At 36.2% G+C, this 22,415-nt stretch overlaps 1 protein-coding gene across 1 annotated transcript; it reads right to left on the bottom strand.

Annotated features, from left to right (window-relative positions):
• Positions 1-1,375: 1,375 nt before the first annotated feature.
• On the bottom strand, positions 1,376-21,132 carry LOC133294920 (uncharacterized). The gene is made up of 10 exons (XM_061493687.1): positions 20,817-21,132; positions 20,401-20,444; positions 20,184-20,307; positions 19,974-20,067; positions 17,368-17,933; positions 4,653-4,923; positions 4,350-4,572; positions 3,443-3,562; positions 2,160-2,588; positions 1,376-1,810 (listed from the first exon to the last, which is right to left on the bottom strand). Exons 1-10 carry the CDS (start codon positions 21,022-21,024, stop codon positions 1,574-1,576), a joined length of 2,316 nt encoding a protein of 771 aa, XP_061349671.1. The 5' UTR covers positions 21,025-21,132; the 3' UTR covers positions 1,376-1,573.
• Positions 21,133-22,415: the final 1,283 nt, after the last annotated feature.

Raw genomic sequence — 22,415 nt, 5'->3', positions numbered from 1 at the left:
TGCTTCCTCCTTGCAATGTTTAACAAACTTTCTTCCACACATCATCCCGAGCTTACTTCTTTGGCATAAACACTAAGAATAGCATTATCCCTCGTCACAATTATTGGTGATTTTGGCTTGTTTTTTGATCCACTCCCTTTGCTGCCGAAGAAACCGGGTTGTGAAGATATTTTTTGGATTACATCCGAGTATTCTCACAGCCGATAGCCATGAGACTAGCCCCTCGCTCCGGGTCAGCGCACAAAGCGGTAAAGAGCTGTAACATCAATGTGCAACCTAATTGAATTTAGCTTCTTCTTCTTCTTTCTCTCGCTTTGGTTTATTGCCTTGGACAAATTGCAGTAACAAAAGAGCAAATAGCTCTTTCGCCACATGGAAGGTTAAGTAGACTACGACAACAAATTTATTGATCCCAACAAAATGATTGAATTTACAACGGAGTTAAGTAGTACCAACCCCACCAAAAACTGTTTATTGCATTAATCTACCTAATTCACAATAACTAGACATCATGTCCATTGCCTCTCCACAATAGATATCTAATGTCATTCCACTCCGGTTCAGACCACGTCAATTCTCATCATCATCCTACAGGGATACTTAATATTAGAGGTGTTCGCGATTTGTATTGGATCGATTTTGAAATTATCTGATCTAATCCCTTTGGTTTGATCATGTAATCATCCATTCAGTTTGAATTTTTTTTCAAATCCAATCTTATCCTATCCAAAAAAATTTGCTTTGAATTAGATCGATTTTTGATTTTTTTAAAATCTTAAAATTTATTTCATGATTATTGTGCAAATAACTTCTTTTGTATAATAGTGTTTGTAAAAAAAATAAAATTGAAATACAAAAAGCATCAATAAACGATAATATAAAAAAAAAAATTTGAACAATGAAATATAAAGCTCTAGTCAGATAAAATTTTATTGATGAGATGTGACTAAATTTTTTCTCAGATTTAATTGATGAGTTAATGGATCTTGAATTTATAAATTTTTAGACTATGATTGAGAAAAGACTCAAATAAATAGAAGGGAATTAATATATTAGATCAATTTGGATTGGATCAATTTTTATCAACTGATTCGAAAACCAATCCAATTCAATTAAAATTTGTGATTTTTTTTGGTTTTCGATTTTTTGGTTTTCGATTATTCGATTATCGGTTTGGTCACCGCAATCTGAATCGGTTTGGATCGGTTGATGAACACCCTAGTTAATATTTAGGAGTCCACATTCCTGTAAAATCTACATCAAACTGTATATCAGCTTATGTTTGTAATTTTTTTATTTTTTTATTTTTAAAATCTGTCGGGGTGAAAGTTTATATTCCTCTTGCTCCAAACAAAAACAACTAGCACTAGAAAAATCGATGCCTAAGTAATACAACAAAATCAACGCATAAGCCAGAACTACAAAAGACAAGTTCAATTCTCTTTGAAGTATGTACAATTGAATTAACGCACAAGCACCTAAATGAAAATAATAGCACCCTAATTCACTTAAACCTGCTACATTAATTCCTCATTAAAAAAGGGGGGAGAAAAAACCAGCAGGATGTATACTGTTAGTGGTTGTGCTTCCAAAATTGATGCAATTGCTTGGATGACAAATCTTGAAAACTACCTGACGGCTGAAGTTCTTCCAAATTCTGTGTCCGGGAAGGATAAAGGTCTGAATAACCCCGACTTGTATATTGTGACAGGGAAGCCTGACTTGGCTGTCCCAGGATGTTATCCCGGGTTCTCTCTGGGAGCGAAGATCTAGACTCAGCTCCATAATCCCATTGAGAAAAGCTACCATGCTGGTCAGAAGAATGACAATAAAATCTATTAAAAATTTAGATAACAGTAGGCTTAATAGGATAACGTATGCCAAGGATAATGGTCACACTTGGGGATAACCTATCCATCAAAAAATTAAAAAAACAGTTGTACGTCATTCCTTTCTATTTTCTGGGAGAATTTTATGGAGAGGAGGCATATCCAGATCAACAATAGCTAACTTTACAGACCATTTTCTCATAATATGCACAATGGTAAATAGCATTCAAACATGAAAGCATTATTTAAGTACACTGACTATTACCATATTAACAATAGCTTTATATAGAAACGATCATTCTTCCTCAGAAATAAAAATGTAAAACATACCTCTTGAATAGAGCTTAAGTTACGACCACCGTTGTATTGAGAAGGTAAAATCTGATCAAAGCTACTTGAAGGCATCATATAACCACCAAGAGATGGGTTAGACAGAAAGTTTCCAGGCCTATAGAAGGAAGAGCCAAGATTTTCATAACCGAATGCATCTCTGGCTGTGGCAGGAGGAAATCTACTCATAAGTAATTCATTTCTATTTTGTGCAATGTTGTACTTCATGTCTACATGAGATTGATTGTATGCATTATTGCCTGAAAATGTTTGAGGTGAATTGGTGGTTGTCATATATGACTGATTCTGGGGCAGGGAACCATATCCTTCTGTGTCAGGCAATTGTTGAAAATGTAGTGAGGATTTCACTGTAAGATCTTGGGGAAGTGCAGATCTGTTAGGTAAAGCAAAGGCGCCTGGCTCCATGACCTGCATGGTTCAACAACCGTCAAGAATATCAATGACACTAATTATCAGGTTCAATTTATCAATAACTTAGTCACGGGCATGGTTCCATTGGCGCCTTTAAGCCTCAAATAATTGATACCAATGCACATTCCTTTAATGTTAACTTTAACTCATTTGGCATTTGATATCTACATTAAGATAATAAAATAAGTTATCCATGGTTTTAAGGTTGAAACAGCAATCAAAGGATGGTTATTGAGTCAGGTGTTTTCACCATCACAAAGAACTTAATCTTAAAACCTAACCAACTATTGCATTCAACATAGCCCCATTACTGTTGCACCATAAGTCCCTGCCCTGTTAAAAAAAGTCCTTGCTCCACCAAGAGCAGCAGCTTCCCAGTAACCCATGTGTTGTCTGGCCAAACCAATGCAGATACCACTTTGCTGATAGGTAATCCATGAGAGAACTACTCAACTTGATATATATATATATATATATATATATATATATATATATATATATATATACAGGAAACCAAACATATATTTTCCTCATCTATTTTTATTGATACAGGATATGTGAGCATCAAGACAATAATACAGTATTTGGATTAGAAATATTGAAATCAGAACTTTTGGGTATCATTAACTTCTTAATAGCCAAGTATATATCAGCATCAAAGATCAAAGACTTGAACCACCTCTTTCTAGCTAATCTTCGATGAAAATTTTTCTAGTGATTAAAACTTCAGTAGCTGACTATTCCAATCAAAGAAAATCGGTTCTATCAATTTATTAGCATAGGGCCATAGGCATAATTACAATAAAATCACACAATTAATGGGCGAGCATAGAAGATTATTCCCTAGCTACCTCGGACATGGAGATGGCAGGATTGCGTATGGATGATACTGCATTATTGTATATTGCAGGTTGAGATTGCGACATGAGGAATGCCAACAAATCACCAGGTATTGAATTTGAATCAGCATGCTGCGCCAAGGTAAATAGGAGGAAATCTCAAAATTATATAGCATTTAAAAGCTTACACGAATGCAAGAATAAGTGAACAGCCATTGAGCGACAAAATCATAATTTGACCACCAAGTACCAACCTATTACTAGGAAAGTGTTAAGCATCATACATTAATACCCAACATTACTATCAAATGCATAATCATATCATACAGCGTATTATTTGCAAAATCTAACCGGCATATCAAAACAGCACAATAACCTGATAAATGCACCCCAACACAAAAGAAACAGTTTAGTCATGCATACAAGGATATATCAGTTTAAGCATCAATCAAACTCTATTTCACAAACATGAAGCAAATCGTGTATGTCATATTGAGACAACACACCAGCATTTCAACAGAAATTTGTTTTCTCTATATATCATATTGATTAGGGACTTATACTCACTGATATTAAATTAATAACATAAATATGGAAGCTCAATAGAGAGAGAATTTTGGGAAAGATATCAGAGTGAGAATCTAGTTGCTTAATTTTTCAGCTGACTTCTATAGTCATGGAAAATGAAAGAAACAAGACAGTTTAGCCAGATCCTATATTGAATAAGAACCTTGGACCATAAAACAAACAATATTCAAATCCATATCACCCAACAGACTGCATTTTCCAAAAAAGAAGTTACATGCTATATTATTTTAGACCATAGGCCATATGCATAGATCTTTATTATGTAGGAAGCCCGCAATATCAACAAGAAAACCAAGATATAGAACTCAAGTTTGAAAGGCTTTAGTGTCACCAGTTCTCTTGGAAAATTAGAATGGTTTCCAATCAGCAAGTCTGGCTTCTTCAAAGGAACTGATGCAGATACCATAGTGTTGTAGTCATGCCCAAGAGTTTCCTCCGGAACAATATACTTCTCAAGCTCTTGCGGAGGAGATGAAAGTATGTCATGGTTTTCATAATCTGCTGTTCCTCTAAAAGCATCAAATCCAAGCTGTTTATCTCCAGGGTATAGAGCACTAATACAGAGAAAATAAAAAAATGAGTTTCAATAGAGATAGCTTAGCATATTAGAAGGTGAAAATGGAAAAGAAAATGCCTTGCGTCCAGGAACTGAGCCGAAGAACCATCTACAGCTGCAGACTTTTCTTCCAAGCCACTTCTAGAAATATGGTTAGATGCAAAAATTGCAGAAGATGCAGAGTTTCTGCCACCATTATATGAACCGAAACTCAAATGTGAACAATTAGCAGCCAAGGCTAGTAAATGATTTGGAAGAACCACAGTAGGGCTATCTTCGGATGATGGCTCTTCCAGTTTGGATTCTCTTATACTTAGCCGGTGGAAATCTGAAGCAGTTGATGACACATCTACAAAGACAACACTAGTAATTTTATTTAAATTATATTAATAGAATAATGACAATCCATTACCTACTCCTGAGAAAAAAAAACAAAGATATTGTGTGAAACCGATAATTTTCCATGTATTAAGAATGCATAGAGCAGCATATCTAAACATTGCTTTCTACAGATTCTGATTCAAGGACAGGAAACTTCTCTACAAAACTTATGTACAGAAGTCAAGAATTATGATAATAAAAAATGAGAATAATCAGATTTCAAATTTCAATGGATTCTATCCAAAAACCAAAGTATTAATAAACTCAATAAACCAAAGTATCAATAAAACTTCTGTGCACGTGGTATTCCCCTTAAAACCTCCTCCAAGTCTTCCCAAAATTGATTCTTATTGGTTAATCGTAGTCCAATTTGGAGGCCATACATACCGAAGATATTCAAAATTAAATCACTCACAAGTTTAGCCAAAATAATCCTTGACACCTTTTCTTCTGACATTAACAACCCTGTCTTAAAGTTTTATCAATCATAATCTCAACTCCATTTTTACTCTTGTTTATACCTGCGTACCACAACTTGAACTCGATACCTTCTACTTCTTTTGTCTTTTCTCCAACCCACTTAGTCTCTGTCAAACAAGCAATATTCACTCTCCTTCAAGCAAAAAACATCTGCTAACTCCCTCAACTTACTGGTTAAGGTTCCTATGTTCTAACTTCCCAATCGCATCCTTATCCATACGACATTTCTTGCTCGCCATACTCGCCCATTTGCATGTTGGGACCTTGTCATACTTGTCAACAAATCCAAGTGAAGATATGGCATCTTTCCTTGGGGCAAAAGCCCTAGGGTCCAATGCAACGCATTCCTAAACAAAAAATCAATGATCTTGTCTCTATCTACGAAAACTTTTTGTCGAGTTATAAAGGCACCTTGCCATCACAAATCATAAACATTCTCCATTTCAACCACCTACCTTGAATTCTATGTGTTGTCTTTGCTTTGGTTTCCCCCATCACTCTATGATTTGATGCCCAATGTTCACCTCCAAAACATTGCTAGTACAAATCTTGCTAAAATTGCATTTCATATACTCTGTCCTACTTCTACTTAACATATAACCATTTGACAAAGCTTCTCTCCACAACCAAATTTGCAATTTACACCACTTCACTCATTAACTAGAATTATATCATCTACAAAATACATGCACTTTGACTTTAGCTTGCTTGGCATATTCCATACTGAGGTAAATAAGTATGGATTCAAAGATTACCCGTGGAGCAACACTATAAAGTTAAAGCCTATTAGGAGAATTTGTTGTTAACTTTCCATGTATTAACAGACTAGTTGCCTCACCATGCATATCATTTATAACTCAATATATGCACACTAACTCCTTTTTCCCCCTCCACATAATGTTCTTGTGGTATCCTATCATAGGCTTTTTCTAAAATCAAATAATTTACAAGCAACAGTGCATATATTAATAATGACTGTTATTCAATCAACTATAACAACTATTTGTACAATGTATTCATCAAAATCAATTTTTTTCTGCTAAATATATATGGAAGCACATCAAGATAGAAAGGAAAAAAAAAACACTAGCAAGACATTCATGGAAACCTGTCTTACCCATTAAATCTTTCTATTTGGTTTTTGTGGGAAGTTGAACCATTAGTGGCATACGAAATTGTCATACTTAATGTATAGTCGAGCACTAACATTAAATGTTAGTGGGTACTATCACCTAAGAAGTGGTCTTGTAAATTATCACTTGTATTAACTAATTCCTTGTGTATAAATAGCATTCTGCTGGGTGCATTTCACTCAAACCATTAAACAGAAAACTAGTTCTATAATTCTATATTTCTTTACATGGTATCAGAGCATATGGGACTGCTCTGACCACTACCACTGCAACCCTCTGATTGTTTCCTAGCCTTCATTGCCATCTTTTTTTCTTTGTTTTCCTGTAACAGCCTTAATTGCTGTTACTTTTAAGGAGAGAAAAAATCCTTTAATCCATAATATTTTTTTTTTCTTCCTCACCACATAAGTTGAACTAAGGATGGCATCTAATGATGAATCCACCACCAATTACATTGCTATATCTGAAAATCCTGCACCCATTGAGGCCTAAATCAGGAAGAAATTGGGAGACGCACTCATTAATAGTCTTGAGAAACCTACAGGTAGTTGCTCTTTGGCATGTTTAGGTAAGGTCACCCTGTCCCAGTAGCAGGAAAATTGCCACTGCAGATGGTACCCTTCTCACAGTCATAGGAATTGAAACCATTAAGCTTACCCCCTTAATTGTCCTTAAAAATGTCCTTCATGTACCTAAATTATTTTCAAACTTGATTTCCATCAAGAAACTAACCATGGACCTGTCTTGCCATGCGTTATTCGATCAAAATTCTTGTATTTTGCAGGAGAAAAATTTGGGGAGGAGGATTGGGCATTCTGATACGAACCTAGTCAGCAAAATAACAGAATTGATCCAGCCTAGGTGACGTGGCTGACTTGGATAACAGAATTGGAGAGATTGTTGAGGAGGGTCTGGTTGGTTAAATAGGGTAGTGTGCATTGGTGTAAGGCATCTTGGATATTTCTTGGACCTTGAACTTGGGAAAGTGTAGAGCCTCTCCAATTGCTCTACATTATCCATTTCTTCTTTCTGCATTTTTCATTATTGTTATTGAATTTTCCATAAAACTACATTGTTCCTGTTATTGTAATGTTCCTTATTGAAACACTGTAACTGTTGGTTCATATCAATATACCATTTCTTGAGGTATTATTCCAATTGTTTCTTCGATTTGTTCTTTTGTTCCCATCAAATTGGTTAGTCTGTATCAATTGGTATCAGAGCTATCCGATCCGGGTAGCTTTGAACCACGCTGGTGTAAAAAAAGATTAAAAAAAAAAATGAGAAATCAATTTTATAGAACGAAGGTTCCTACATTTTCTGGGGAAGAAGAAGCTTGGGGATGGTTGATTCAGCTTGAGCAGTACTTCGAGGCAAAGGGAATTCAGGATAGTGAAAAGCCATGGAAGGCTAGGAAGGCATTCATCGGTCAAGCTCGAATCTGGTACATATATTGGTATAATCCAAAAGTTACTTGGTGGACATTTTTAAAAGCTTTCTTCAAGGAATTTCAACCAGAGGTTTGCTTGGAAGATGAAGAAGATGAAACAGAGCATGAAGTTTTCAACTCTGAACTAAAGTCAGAGGCAAAGACGACACTATTGAAAGAGAAGGAAGGAGAGGAGAAAATCAACAAAATAATTGAGGGAGAAGGTTCACCAACACCATCGCTAGAACAGCCACTCGAAGCGGTGGAGTCATCGACAATAGAGTGTGAGAAAAATTCAGAACAGTTTCAACTAGTTAAGGGAGCTACGCAAGTGATGGCGCTGCCACTTCCAAAGGCGATAGTGATTGACCTACCCTCGTTGCTGGAACCACCGGATTTGGACCTCGGAAGCGGTGGATGGCGACTAAGTGCAGGAATAATGGTGGTTGGAGAGGAAGTTGAAACGCAAGAACAAGACGCATCGGAAAAGAGAAACACAATTAGGTCAATGAAAGGCTTAAGAGATATAGGCCAGATTGCAAGCATAATGGAGCGGGCCCAAAATACTCTCAAAATATTTCTGGACCAACACAAGTACATAAGTGTTTTTTATGTCAACGATGATATTGGGCCAAGCTTACTCAGAACCCAAACAATTAGTTTAGACCCATCAAACCTGAGAGGTGCTAGCAATACCCTAGAAGTTGACAAGACTCTCATCAAGACTGCAAGTGCTAATGTTGACGCTTTAGAGATTGATGTTGCCTTTGATACAAAGGATACTATTTTTGTTTTCAATTGTCAGGTGGGTCTGGGCAGGATAAACACTGAAGTAGTTGCATGTTACCTTGGGAAGCTTCGATTTGATCATTATAGGTCCATTAAATTACAAGGAGATGTGACCCATGAAGAATTGGAGGCTGGTTCTTCAAGTAGAGATAAAACTATGGTTAAATTTGTGGAATTTTGCAGGGAATATGCTTTTGCCATCTTGGAACAATGTCAAAAAAGATTTTGCATAATTCATGGTGAAAAACAGAATATTTTGAATGTTGGATTTTCTGGAAATTATGGAAGGGGTGAAGAACAAGAATGGGCATTGTTAGATTATGTGAAACAGGGGCTGGTTTTGTTTGAAGCAAGGCAATTTTCCATTGTCATTAATGTTTTTCATCAACTTGATGAGGGTGTTGTGTCTACTAATGAAAATCCGATATTTGAAGCTCGTGTTACTTGCTATGCAAAAACAAAGGCAGAGACACTTATTTACAAATTTGCAAATAAGGTTTCAAGTGCAAAAGCAGAGTGGGACCCTAGTGGGCACTCTTATGTTTTAGATATCCGTTGGCCTATCTTTTTCACACAGTGGGATCCCAGTGGTGGAGGTTACATAGCCTCGTGCATTAGCTGGCCATTAAATTTCAAGCAATGGGATCCCGAAAAATGATCACCACCTTGAGGACAAGGTGATTATTACGGGGGGCGTATTGATACGATCCTAGTCAGCAAAAGGGTATTCTGTTAGAAGGTGCTACACAAGCAGGGAGTGGAATTGATCCAGCCTAGCTGACATGGCTGACTTGGATAACAGAATTGGAGAGATTGTTGAGGAGGGTCTGGTTGGTTAAATAGGGTAGTGTGCATTGGGGTAAGGCATCTTGGATATTGCTTGGACCTGGAACTTGGGAGAGAGTAAAGCCTCTCCAATTGCTCTACATTATCCATTTCTTCTTTTTGCATTCTTCATTACTGTTATTGAATTTTCCATAAACCTACATTGTTCCTGTTATTGTAATGTTCTTTATTGAAACACTGTAATTGTTGGTTCATATCAATATACCATTTCTTGAGGTATTATTCCAATTGTTTCTTCGATTTGTTCTTTTGTTCCCATCAAATTGGGAACAAGACGGCCTCTGCTTTCTTGAGACCACTGGAGTAACCTTTTTGACAAGTGACCAAGATGAGAACTCCATCAATTCTGATCAAACCAAACAGATCTAGCTCCATCATCAACACCTTGAACATGCATCATTTCAAATCATCAAATGCATGTACCCTTTCTTGTTTTAAAAAACTAACCTTAATGATTTTCACAATGAAATTTGTGAATTTGTGAAGCACAAGCGTGTAACTTTTCCAATCAGCAAACAAGAAGCCTGAAGCCTTTCGATCTTGTTCATAGCGATATATGGGGACCATCCTCTACCCCTAATGTTTCTGGTGCCAAGTGGTTCGTAACTTTTATTGATGACTGCACCAGAGTAACTTGGATTTTTTTGATGAAGCACAAGTCTAAAATAAATACAATTTTGCCCAATTTTCACTCAATGATCAAAAACCAATTTGGCACCAATATCAAAAAATTCAGAACGGACAATGCCAAGGAATACTTTAATCTTGTTCTCTCTCCCTTCTTTTATAAGGAGGGAATCATTCATGAATCATCTCATGTCTATACCCTGCAACAAAATGGGGTAGCAGAGCAGAAAAATGGGCATATCTTGGAAAAAACTCGAGCCCTATTGTTTCAAAGCAAAGCTCCTAAACATTTTTGGGGAAAAGCAGTCCTAACAACCACATACCTCATAAATCGTCTCCCAACCAAAGTCTTAGACCTCAAAAGCCCATGGATGTCCTAGCCTCCTTTTACCCTTATATAAATCTTACCAGTAACCTTTCCCCTCACATTTTCAGTGTGTATGTTGTTATGTTCATATCCATTCCAAAAATAGAGGCAAATTGGACCCAAGAGCCTTAAAGTGCATCTTCCTTGGCTATTCATCTACTCAAAAAGGGTATAAATATGGAAAAGTAGCTGACAGCCCACAAGCAGGTCTGAACATTAATTATGACATTTCAGCTTCCTAGAGAAGTGCCTAGGAAAGTAGAAGACAGCTAGGCTGAATATGTTGACTTTAATAGAGCTAAATATCAACACTCCCCCTCAAGTTGAGCTGTATATGTTGATCATGCCCAGCTTGCTACTTAACTCCTCAAACTTGACTCTTGGCAGCGCTTTGGTTAGGACATCAGCCACTTGAGAATTGGAGGACACGCGATGTAAGGCAATGATTTCTGTTTCTATTTTATCCTTGATAAAATCTCTATCAATCTCCACATGCTTAGTACTATCATGATAAATTGGATTTTTTACTATGCCAATAGTTGCCATGTTGTCACAGAAGATTTGCATAGGTGAGTTGTGATAGAGTTTTAATTCCTTTAGTAATCTTAGTATCCACATTTCTTCATAAATTCGAAGTGCAAGAGCTCTGAATTCAGCTTCGGCACTGCTCCTTGCAACAACAGGTTGCTTCTAGCTCCTCCATGTTACCAAGTTTCCCCATACAAGGGTGCAATAGCGGTGGTGGACCTTCTGTCAATCATTGATCTAGCCCAATCTGCATCGGAATAAACCTCAACATCCCTATTGCAATTTTTGGAGAAGTATAGCCCTTTTTCCCGGCTTTTTTTTCAAGTACCTCATAATTATGTACACAACTTCCAAGTGTTCTTTTGTTGGTTTGTACATGAACTGACTAACCACACTAACAGGGAAGCAAATGTCAAGCTGAGTATGGGTTAGATACATGAGCTTTCCGACCAATCTTTGGTACCTGTTGATATCTACTAGAGGACTTTCTTGAGCCAGTCCAATCTTCTAATTGCCTTCCATAGGTGTTTCAGTAGGCTTACACCCTAACATACATGTCTCTTTAAGAAGGTCAAGAATATACTTTCTTTGAGTTACCGAGATGCCATCTTGCTTCCATGAAACTTCATACCCAAGAAATACTTGAGTTGGTCGAGATCTTTAACCTCAAATTCCTTTGCAAGGGATAATTTCAACCTTTCTATATTCCCCAATGATGATTACCTGTGATAACTATATCATCAACATACACAATCAAGATGGTTACCAGGTCATTTGGGCCAGACTTGATGAAGAGTGTGTGATCAGTTTGACATTGATAGTATTCTTGGCCCTTTACAACTGTGGTTAACTTTTCAAACCATGCCCTTGGGGACTACTTTAGGGCATATAATGACTTGCAGAGTTTACATACTTTGTTAGGATTTCCTTTTGTATCAACTCCTTGAGAAACTTCCATGTAAACTTCCTCCTCTAGATCTCCATTTAAAAAGGCATTTTTTTACATCCATCTAGTATAGAGGCCAATATGAATTCACCACAATTGACTAAAGAACTTTAATGGTGTTGAATTTCGCTACAGGAGCAAAGGTTTCTTGATAATCAATGCCATGAGTTTGTGTGAAGCCCTTAGCAACCAACCTGGCTTTATACATGTTAACATTACCGTTAGAGTTACATTTTACAGTAAATATTTACTTACAACCAACAATTGGTTTTCCAACTGGTAGGTCAACCAAATCCCAAGTATTGTCCTTGTTGAGAGCTATCAACTCTTCCTTAATTACATTCCTCCATTCAGAACATTTGATGGCTTCATGGAAGTTGTTTGGAATTGCCTCAAGAGCAACATTGGTCACGAAGGCTTGCATCTGAGAAGACAATTTTTTATATGAAACATAGTTATTAATGGGGTGTCTAGTGCAAATTCTTACCCCTTTTCGGAGAGCAATAGGCCAGTGCAAGTCATCTTCAAGATTTGGTGTAAGAGACTCATATTGGCTTTGTCTAGGAGGAGGGTTGTCTGGCTGACTGATTGTTTGCTCTTCATCTCTAATTGCATCAATGGTTCTTGGTTCTTCATGGTCAGGAGTGATAAGAATGTCAGTCTCAGATGGCATGATGGGGTTGGCTTCAGATAGAATTGCTGGTAAGGTTGGCTGGGGTATGAAGGAGTTTAAGATGCCTTGGTCTTTTGTGGGAGTAACAATTGGACATTCATTTGACTGTCTTGGATCACTCTCCCCCTAAATGGGCAATTGGTGATAATAAATTGGTCTTCAAGAAACGTAACATCCATGCTGACATAGGTTTTCTTGGTACAAGGATCATACCATTTGTATCCCTTTTGTGTAGGGGAATAGCCAATGAAAATGCACTTAATGGCCCGAGGTTCTAGTTTACCACCACCATAAGTATTATGGACAAAGGCAGTGCAACCAAACACCTTAGGAGGGAGAGAATTTATGGACAAATGGTAAGAAGGATTTGTTGGATTGGAGACTTGAAATTTAATATTCGGGAAGGCATGCGGTTAAGGAGATATGCAGCAGTAAGAATGGCTTCACCCCAAAAATGCTTGGGATTATTGAAGGTGAAAAGAAGGGTATATCGGACTTCTAAAAGGTGGCGGTTTTTCCTTTCGACAATAGCATTTTGTTGAGGAGTATAAACAGAGGAGCTTTGGTGAATTATGCCATGTTTGGTAAGGTAGGATGAGAGGTTGGAACTAAAATAATCCTTTGCATTATCTGACCGTTTAATTTGGGCATGGAATTGAGTTTGAACCATGGAGTGAAAGGCTTGGAATGATTCAGATACTTCTGATTTGGAGTGCAGCAAGTAAATCCATGTAAAGCGAGTGTGGTCATCAATAAGGTTACAAACCAGAGAGCCCCATTGACATTTTTCACATTGGCAGGTCCCCATACATCACTATGGATCAAAGAAAATGGTTGAGAAGGTTGATAGGCTTTTGGAGGATAAGAGGATTCAACATGTTTAGATATCTGACACCACTCACAATTAGGAAAAGTTGATCTTTTATTGAATAAGTTGGGGTACATTTTCTTCATCTAATCAAAATTTGGATAACCTAATCGATAATGCCATAACATCACATCCTTGTCATTTCCAGCAAGAGTCATGAGAACTTGAGGCGTCCAATTTTTTGCAATGATTTGGTAGAGGCCACCCACCCTCCTAGCATTGCCAATCTTCCGCTCCGAAACCAAATCCTGAAAAGAGCAATCATTTGAGTTAAAGATGGCAGCACATTGTGAGTCTCTTGTTAGTTGACTAATAAAAATCAAATTGCAAGATAACTTGGGAACGAAAAGAACATCTTGCAATGTAAAGCCTTTAGAAATTATTGTCACCCCAATTCCTTGGACTTATATTGAATTACCATCAGCCAAGGTGACTGTTTTCTTCTCAAAATTCTTATGAAGATGTGAGAGGAGAGAGATATTACCAGTCATATGGTGAGAAGCACCGGAATCTACTATCCAAGTATCATCTTTGTCAGAAAAAGTATGGAGGGCTGAATTTACCTACTTGTGCAATGGCACTAGTACTTGGAATACGAGAGCCAAATAACTTTTGAATGAACTCAATTTGTTCCTTACTAAACAAATTTTTTGAAGATGACATGGTGTCACGGGATGTTGGGGGTTGGGGTTGTGCCTGAATCTTCTACAGAGGTTGAATATCCTCTACCTTCCCTTGAGTACTTTGACTTCCAATTGGCTGGTTTCCCATGCAACTTCCAGCATACTTCTTTGGTGTGACCAAGTTTGTTACAATGATCACACCACAGTCTCCCGTTGCGCTCAAGTTTGCCATCAATGAGGAACATATTTCCTGCAACAAGAGCATTAGCTTCCATACCTGAATTAGTATGTTGATGGGGCTGAACCAGTTGTTGACGACTTTCTTCCCATCTAATTTCAGAGAACACCTCCGTTAATAAGGGTAACGGGTGAGTAGCCATGATATGATTGCAAGCACCATCAAACGAAGGGTTGAGACCAAGAAGGAAGTTGTAGATACGCTCCTTCTCCACTTGCTGCCAATTACGCATTAGTGTATTATAATATTGGGTAACATTTAACTCACCTTGTTTCCGGTCTATTAGAACCCTTTTAACTTGAAATCGAGCTGATGTGTTATCCTTCTTGGAGTAACAGTAACCAGCCTTAACTTCATCCCAAATTTGTTTGGCAAACTTGCACATGATGTAGTTTTCTCACATTTCAGCAGTTATGGAATTAATGAGCCATGACATAATAAGGTTGTTTTCTAAGGCCCACTGCACATGTTTTGGATCATCCTCATTGGGTTCTTTTATGTCACCGGTGAGATACCCAACCTTTCCTCTTCCTTTGAGGTGCATGAGAACACTTTGAGACCACAACAAGTAGTTTTCTCCATTGAATCGATGTCCAGTGATGGTAAGAGATGGACTTTCACTTGAGATAGGAGATGGGGCTGTAGGGTTTTGTGTTTCATTGTTTGGGTTTGAAGTTTCACCACTAACAGTGGTTTGAAGTGCTCTCATGGAGCAAAAATACAGTGTGGACATGGGATAGGGTGGTCAGGCCCTCAAGATGAGAGTTGTGATACCATGAAAAAGTTTTAGAACAAGAAATTAGAAAAGAGACAGAGATAGCACACAAAAGGCTGTATTTTTTTCACTTATCATCTTCAGCTCTACACATAAATATTTATACAAGATGAGTATTTAATACTATAACAACTAACCTGCCAACTAATAACCAATAGAGTTAATGCTACCTAGAAAAAGAGACAATAATAAATACTGAAATGCAGCCCCTAGAGGAAAAATAAATACACATCATTTCAGCCCCTAGAGAAGTGCATAAGACAATAGAAAAGTAGCTGACAGCCCACAAGCAGGTCTGAATTAATTATGACATTTCAGCTTCCTAGAGAAGTGCCTAGGAAAATGGCAGACAAATAGGCTGAATATGTTGACTTTAATAGAGCTGAATATCAACAGTTGGCTCTTGGAGCAAATTATGGATGTGGACTTACAACAATTTGATATTAAAAATGCATTCCTACATGGAGACATTGAGGAGGAGATTTACATGGATGTGCCACCAGGGTACAAGAGTGTCTTCCCAAGAAACAAAGTCTGCAAATTAAGGAAAGCATTGTATGGCCTAAAACAATCTCCAAGGGCCTGGTTTGCAAGGTTCTCAGAAGCTATGATTGACAAAGGATATCATCAGAACCAAAGAGATCACACATTATTCATTAAGCATTCCCCTTCAGGGGGAGTACAATCCTTTTAGTATATGTTGATGATATTATTATGACCGGGGATGATAATAAAGAGAAACAAGCCTTGAGCCAACATTTAGCCAGTCAATTTGAAATTAAGACATTGGAAGATTGAAGTACTTTCTTGGAATTGAGGTTGCTCACTTCAAGAAAGTAATTTTTATTTCTCAACAGAAATATGTAATTGATCTTCTTAAGGAGACAGGAAACACTGCATGCAAACCAGCCAGCACGCCTATTGATCCCAATCTAAAGTTAGGACTAGCTGAAGATGCTCCGATGAACAAAGAAATGTATCAATGGCTAGTAGGAAAGCTCATTTATTTGTCACACACAAGACCAGACATTGTATTTACTTGAAGTGTAATAAGTCAGTTTATGCACAACCCAAAGGAAACTCACTTGCAAGCTGCATACCGAGTTATTCATTATCTTAAAGGGACACCTGGAAAGGCATTCTATTCAGACGAGAAGGAGGGGTACTGCTAGAAGCATACACTGATGCTGATTACGCAGGATCACCAAATGACCACAAGTCTATTACTAGTTACTTCACTTTTATTGAAGGGAATTTAGTAACATGGAGAAGTAAAAAACAGAATGTAGTGGCACGATCCAATGCAGAGGCAGAATTCCAAGCCATGGCTCAAGGAGTCTGTGAACTATTGTGGCTTAAAATTCTTCTTGATGATTTAAGGATTAAAATAAAAGGACCAATGCGGCTCTATTGTGACAATAAGTCTGCAATTGGTATAGCCCATAACCTAGTTCAACATGATCACACCAAACACATAGAGGTTGATCGACACTTCATCAAAGAAAAACTTGAAAGTGGGCTAATTTGCACACCTTATGTCTCCACTTAACAACAGCTTGCTAACATATTCACCAAAGGATTAAATAGTTTAGCAATTTAGAATATAGTATCCAAGCTGGGAATGGAAAATGTATGTTTCTCCAACTTGACGGGGAGTGTGGGAAGTTGAACCATTAGTGGCATAGGAAATTGTCATACTTAATATATAGTGGAGCACTAGCATTAAATGTTAGCGGGTACTATCACCTGGGAAGTGGTCTTGTAAATATCACTTGTATTTACTAATTCCTTGTGTATAAATAGTATGCTACTAGGTGCATTTCACTCAGACCATTAAACAGAAAACTAGTTCTATATTTCTTTACAGTTTTGATAGTAAATTACTTTTTAATGTTAAGTTACAGTAGTCCTTATACGTATGAATCCCAAAAAATATCATGGCTTTGTAAAGCATCATAATCATGTTGGTTGCAATTAAATCATCATTCACCATAAAGAAGACTTCACACAATCTTGCAACTGTTCCTTGTTTAATAGCACAAAAGAGAAGTAGTCTATTCTAAATCTAAAACAACAGTTGGAATAGTTACCGTCATGATGCTCACAAGAACTATGAAAATCAGAAGAACAACTATTCTTTAAGTTAGAGTTCGACTGAGATCCTAGTCCAGTGTTGCTGCTCGTAACATTATGTATAGAGGCAGATTCAATAGCAACATTCCCCCGTGAAACTTGGGCTGCATCTAATTCACGGTTCATGCATAAACTAACTGCAGTATCATGCAAGTTAGGATGCTTGAACAGCTCATTAGAATTTGATGAAGCAGACATGTTTAGTGCATGTGAATTTCCAGTAATTGGTTGTTCAATTACAGGCCATTCATCATGAAAAACAGGCTGCTCAGAATGCTTTTGACAGTGCAGACTTAAGCTTGACTCTGAATTTCCATCTGTAGAAACTTGTGAGGTATTATAATGGTTATGTGAAACAGCAACTTGAGATGTTGTACCCATTCTTACAACGTCTGCCATTGAAAGATGTCCTTTGCTCACTCCTATCAATGAGGATTGAGGTCCTGAAGAGACTTGGGCAGAATCTGACATGGAGTCACCTGTTCTGAATGCCTGTCTTCCATTATCAGTACTTAAAGAATCACTGCATCAAATTTTTAAAGAAGATGTAAGTAATACATAGACATTTTATTTAGAAAATTAATCACATATTGCAACTATATAATGCCAGTGATATCAACGTTATAAGACAGGCAAATAAAAACATATATTTTCATCATATGTGTAGGCTATACAAGAACTCAAACATACTCCAGAAAGATTAGTATTCACTGATTATTTAAGTTATCTAAATACAACTGATACATGCATGACAGCGCCGACAGAAGTGTTTGGCAATTGGCATCACTCAACTGGTACCAGTGAGATATACCTCCCATAACCTGTTTGTCAAGTATGAACTTTGAAAATAGCATAGAGCAGCAGCTGGCAGAACCCATAATCTCAAGCATTTCAAATATAACTGAATAGCAAGAGTGAAACGAAGTGCCCACAAGGAGAGTTTGAAACTAGGAAAAATGCTAAAACACCCACTAAGGCTTGAATTGCCTCCTTCATCAGCCACCAAGTTCCTTGATAATTCATGATGGAAGCGCTGAATTTCAATGACAAAAATAATAATGGACTAATGGGGAATGACAATTACTTGGAATACCCTATTGCAAGACACCAACTTGGAAACAATGTATTAAAAAAAATGGAAGCAAATGAAAAACAAAAAATCCAAGAGAGAAAGAGAAAATAGACAGAATGATTGACCATGAACAAAACTTATAAAAATCATTGTTAAAACATTCTCAATTCTCAAAATCACCTTTATCCCAAATTAGTTGGAATCAGCAACCGATGAACCCATATAAAAGCAAAAATAGATTATGAAAAAGATAAATAAGAAATAAGAAAAAATAATATATATACATATATAAAATAAAAAGCAAAATAAATAAAAATATAGAAAGGTTAAAAATTAATACTAATTTTTGGAGAGAAAGAGAGAGGAACAAAAGAAAAAGAAAAATTTAATAGCACAAATTAATTTGTGCTATTAACCATAGTTGTTGGGATCTTACTATTCACAATTTGAATCTCACGATTCGGTAGGCCAACAATTCATATCATGTGATGAAAAGAATATGGCTTGAATGGTGCAATTAATTCATAAATTGTTGTGATTCCAAATCACAAATACACACTGTATGCTTCAATGATTTATTAATTATTTTTCATTCTTTGCTTTGCTTTCATCAATTCTCATATAAAAAGATTGAGAAGTCAAATAAGCTTAAATTGTTAAATTAAAACGAATTTAAGGAGCGCTAATGAATGGACCATATTCAATTATTCCATTGACCCGCTTTCATTCTTCTAAAACAGGGATTCACACAGTCGCTCACTCATTCTATGCATCATATTTGGCTATTATATTGCTCTTTTTTATTCTTTTGAAACAGTTACTCACTCTATGCGTTATATTTGACTATTCTATTGATCTTTTTCATTCTTTTGAAAGAGAGGGTTCACTCAGTCACTTGATCACTCTATATGAACCTTATTTGGTTATATCATTACTCTAGTTTTGTTCTTCTAAAACATAGGCTTCACGCAGTTATTTTATATGACCTAATTATAACTTAAGACTCATAATTTTGTTTTGTGAGAGAATTAAGTTATTTTGTCAATACCTAGTTTACAATTTTTACATTGAACATTATATATCATTTATATGATAAATTTTAAACTATTTTTCATTGTGACTTTGAATCTTACAATTGGATACAATTCCCAATTCAAAAATTAGTTTGGCGATCCATGATTTATATCATGATTTAATAAACTGCAATTAAATATTTCTTATTCTTCTCCTGTCTCTCCCTAAAAAGGGTAACCTAATGCTATAGGCTTACCTTGCATTTGAAAGAGGCTGGCTACATGAATTGAACATGAGACTTCCGGGTCACATGATGAAAACACCAAGTAATAGTAATATTTTGAAAAAAATAAAAAAACTAATAGCAACATTTTGATACAAATAAGTAACACTCCATCAACAGTAACATCAAGCCATACTCCATCAGTTGTAACATTTTAATTCACGTTATCCAACAGATTGCATGAAAAAACTGACCTCTTTGTATTTTTCCCCACAACATGAGTTGTGGAAAACGTATCCAAAGGACATTTTAACCCAACCTCTCCATTGTCAACAGCTTTACCATGTTCTGACATAAGTTACACATATTCGACAAAGTAAGGCAAGACAATAGTAAAAACCCACGCCAATATATAATCTGCATGTACCAGAAATTATGTGATGTTCCGCAATCAAAGAAGATACCATTATAAGTCACATGTGTTAATCCACCGTGCACAACACTACGATCACAGCAAGTGCCAGTTTTGCCTCCACGAATCAACCCCAAGTTATTACCCCTAGTCCTCGAATCCAAGGCCTCCTTCATCTTGAGGTTAAAAAAAAAAAGAATTAGATTATTAATCCCATAATAAGTTCAACATTATCTCAATGTCAATGAGCAATGTTATACGAGGAATACCTCTTTTCTTCTTTCACGTTTGCTTCTAACCTCATGAAAAGTATCTACAATTAAAATATTGAAAACTTTACAAACATAACGATACATAAAAATCATCACATGATGATTCAAAAATTGTAAGACTCTGAGAAAGAAAACAAAAAGGAAAATAAATTAAATAAATAAGCAAATGCAGATAAATCATAACACACAAAAATGAACTCAGAAATCAGTTCTTTGATTCTCTTAAAAGCGAAAGAAAACATCGATGTTCAGGAAACCAGCATTAAAAAAAATTAAAAAACAAGAAAAACAAAGTCAACACATTTCTCATCTGCACAAATTATCACAGCAACCAAACACCAAACAGAAAGAAGACATTCTACTGCATCAACGAACACATCCGAAGAAAGACGCAGTAATGCAAGAAGCAAAACCTTGAGCGATAAGCTTCTCGACTGCGCGGTTAGGGTCCATATCACATTCCTTGAGCACAGCGTAGATCTCCTGCTCCGTACAGTTCACGATCTCCTTTACTCTCTGCACCACCTTCTTCGCCACTGCCGGTACACCATGCGCCGCCGTCGCCTCTCCTCCTTCTCCGCCGCAACCGTCACCATTCCGATTCTTGCTCTCACTCCCCATTCCTATTTTCTTGAACTTTTATGCCGCAAACGAATGTTTTCTTGCACTTTTCTATTCCTTGCGGCAAGATTTTTCGTTCAACCAAACAGAACACTTTCCTCTCCTAAAGACACAAATCCCTTTTTCTTCTACTCACGTTTTGGCTTTATATATATATAGCGGTTTTTCTTTCGCTTGTGGACTGCGAGTGAGTAATAGTAATCGTCAGTCACCGGGCCATGTTGTTCTCACGGCCTGTGATGTTTGGCATTGTCACGGGCCATGCGTCGTTTGCCACCTGTGTGCCAAACCTGTTTGTTATTGGGTTTTACGAGGGAGGAAAGTCACAGGCGTGTGAATTATGGATATTTTCGTTCAAGAATTAAAATTTTAGGATTTTTTTTTTTTTATAGGAAGAGGGTCGTTACTTTAAATTTTAGAAATTAGAGGAATAATAACATAAGTAAAATTTTATGATATTTTTTAGTTAAATATACGAGGAAGGTTATACTTACAACTTTTTTTTATAACCTCTTACAATCATATCTTAACACCGTTGATTTCGCCAATCAACGGTTATAATTTTCGCAAATTAAACTTATTAATTAATTATTAATTCATAATAAATGATAATCGTTGATTGGCGGAAATCAACGGTGTTAAGATATGGTTGTAAGAGGTTGTAAAAAATTAATTATAAGTATAACATTCCTCTATATGTATTTATATTTTACTTACTTCAAATCCTGGCTGATTAATTAAACTGGGGATAAAATATAATGTCTATCTATTCTATCTGCTATAATTTAATATCATTATATCATAATTTTAAGAGAAAAATTAAAGAACAAAAATTAGTTGAGATTATGATATAATAGTGTTAGAGATGATCGGTTAGTGTATGTATAAAAAAAATTAGGTATAATATTTTTTTCTAGGGAATAACATTAACATCTATCTTTCTTTCTTTTTTTGGTACATAACATCTATCTTTTTAAAGGATATAAACTTATATCTTTTTAGATCCTAACCGTTGATTTATGTCCATCAACGGTTATAATTTATTGGATTAAAATTATTAATTAATTAATAATAAATTTGGCCCATTAAGTTTGGCCCAAAAGATTATAACCGTTGATGGACAGAAATCAACAGTTAAGATCTAAAAGGATATAAACCTATATCCTTTAAAAGGATAGATGTTTTTCCCTTCTTTCTACCAAGGCATCAAATTGTCAATTTAAAAAAAAATTAACAATATATCTTATTTTTCAAATGATGTATTAATTTAGGAATATGATATTATATCTATTTTTTTATGCCTAGTATATCTACTTAGTTTTACCATTTTTCTCTGCTGATTCTGATTCAATATTCAAAGGGTTTTATGTTTGTTATGTTACATGATGTAA

Source organism: Gastrolobium bilobum, unplaced genomic scaffold (assembly GCF_033153095.1).
Source record: "Gastrolobium bilobum isolate Gb01-03AN ecotype WA unplaced genomic scaffold, APGP_CSIRO_Gbil_v1 utg26899, whole genome shotgun sequence".
Lineage (NCBI taxonomy): Eukaryota > Viridiplantae > Streptophyta > Magnoliopsida > Fabales > Fabaceae > Gastrolobium > Gastrolobium bilobum.
This window is presented reverse-complemented; position numbering and strand designations above follow the sequence as displayed.

Coding starts and splice junctions, on each gene's coding strand:
- LOC133294920 (XM_061493687.1), bottom strand. CDS start 21,024: ATGGGGAGTGAGAGCAAGAATCGGAATGGTGACGGTTGCGGCGGAGAA. Junction 20,068..20,183: donor AACACATGTGACTTATAATG/GTATCTTCTTTG, acceptor AACTTATGTCAG/AACATGGTAAAGCTGTTGAC. Junction 4,924..17,367: donor TTCTTGTGAGCATCATGACG/GTAACTATTCCA, acceptor TTGTCTTTGTAG/ATGTGTCATCAACTGCTTCA.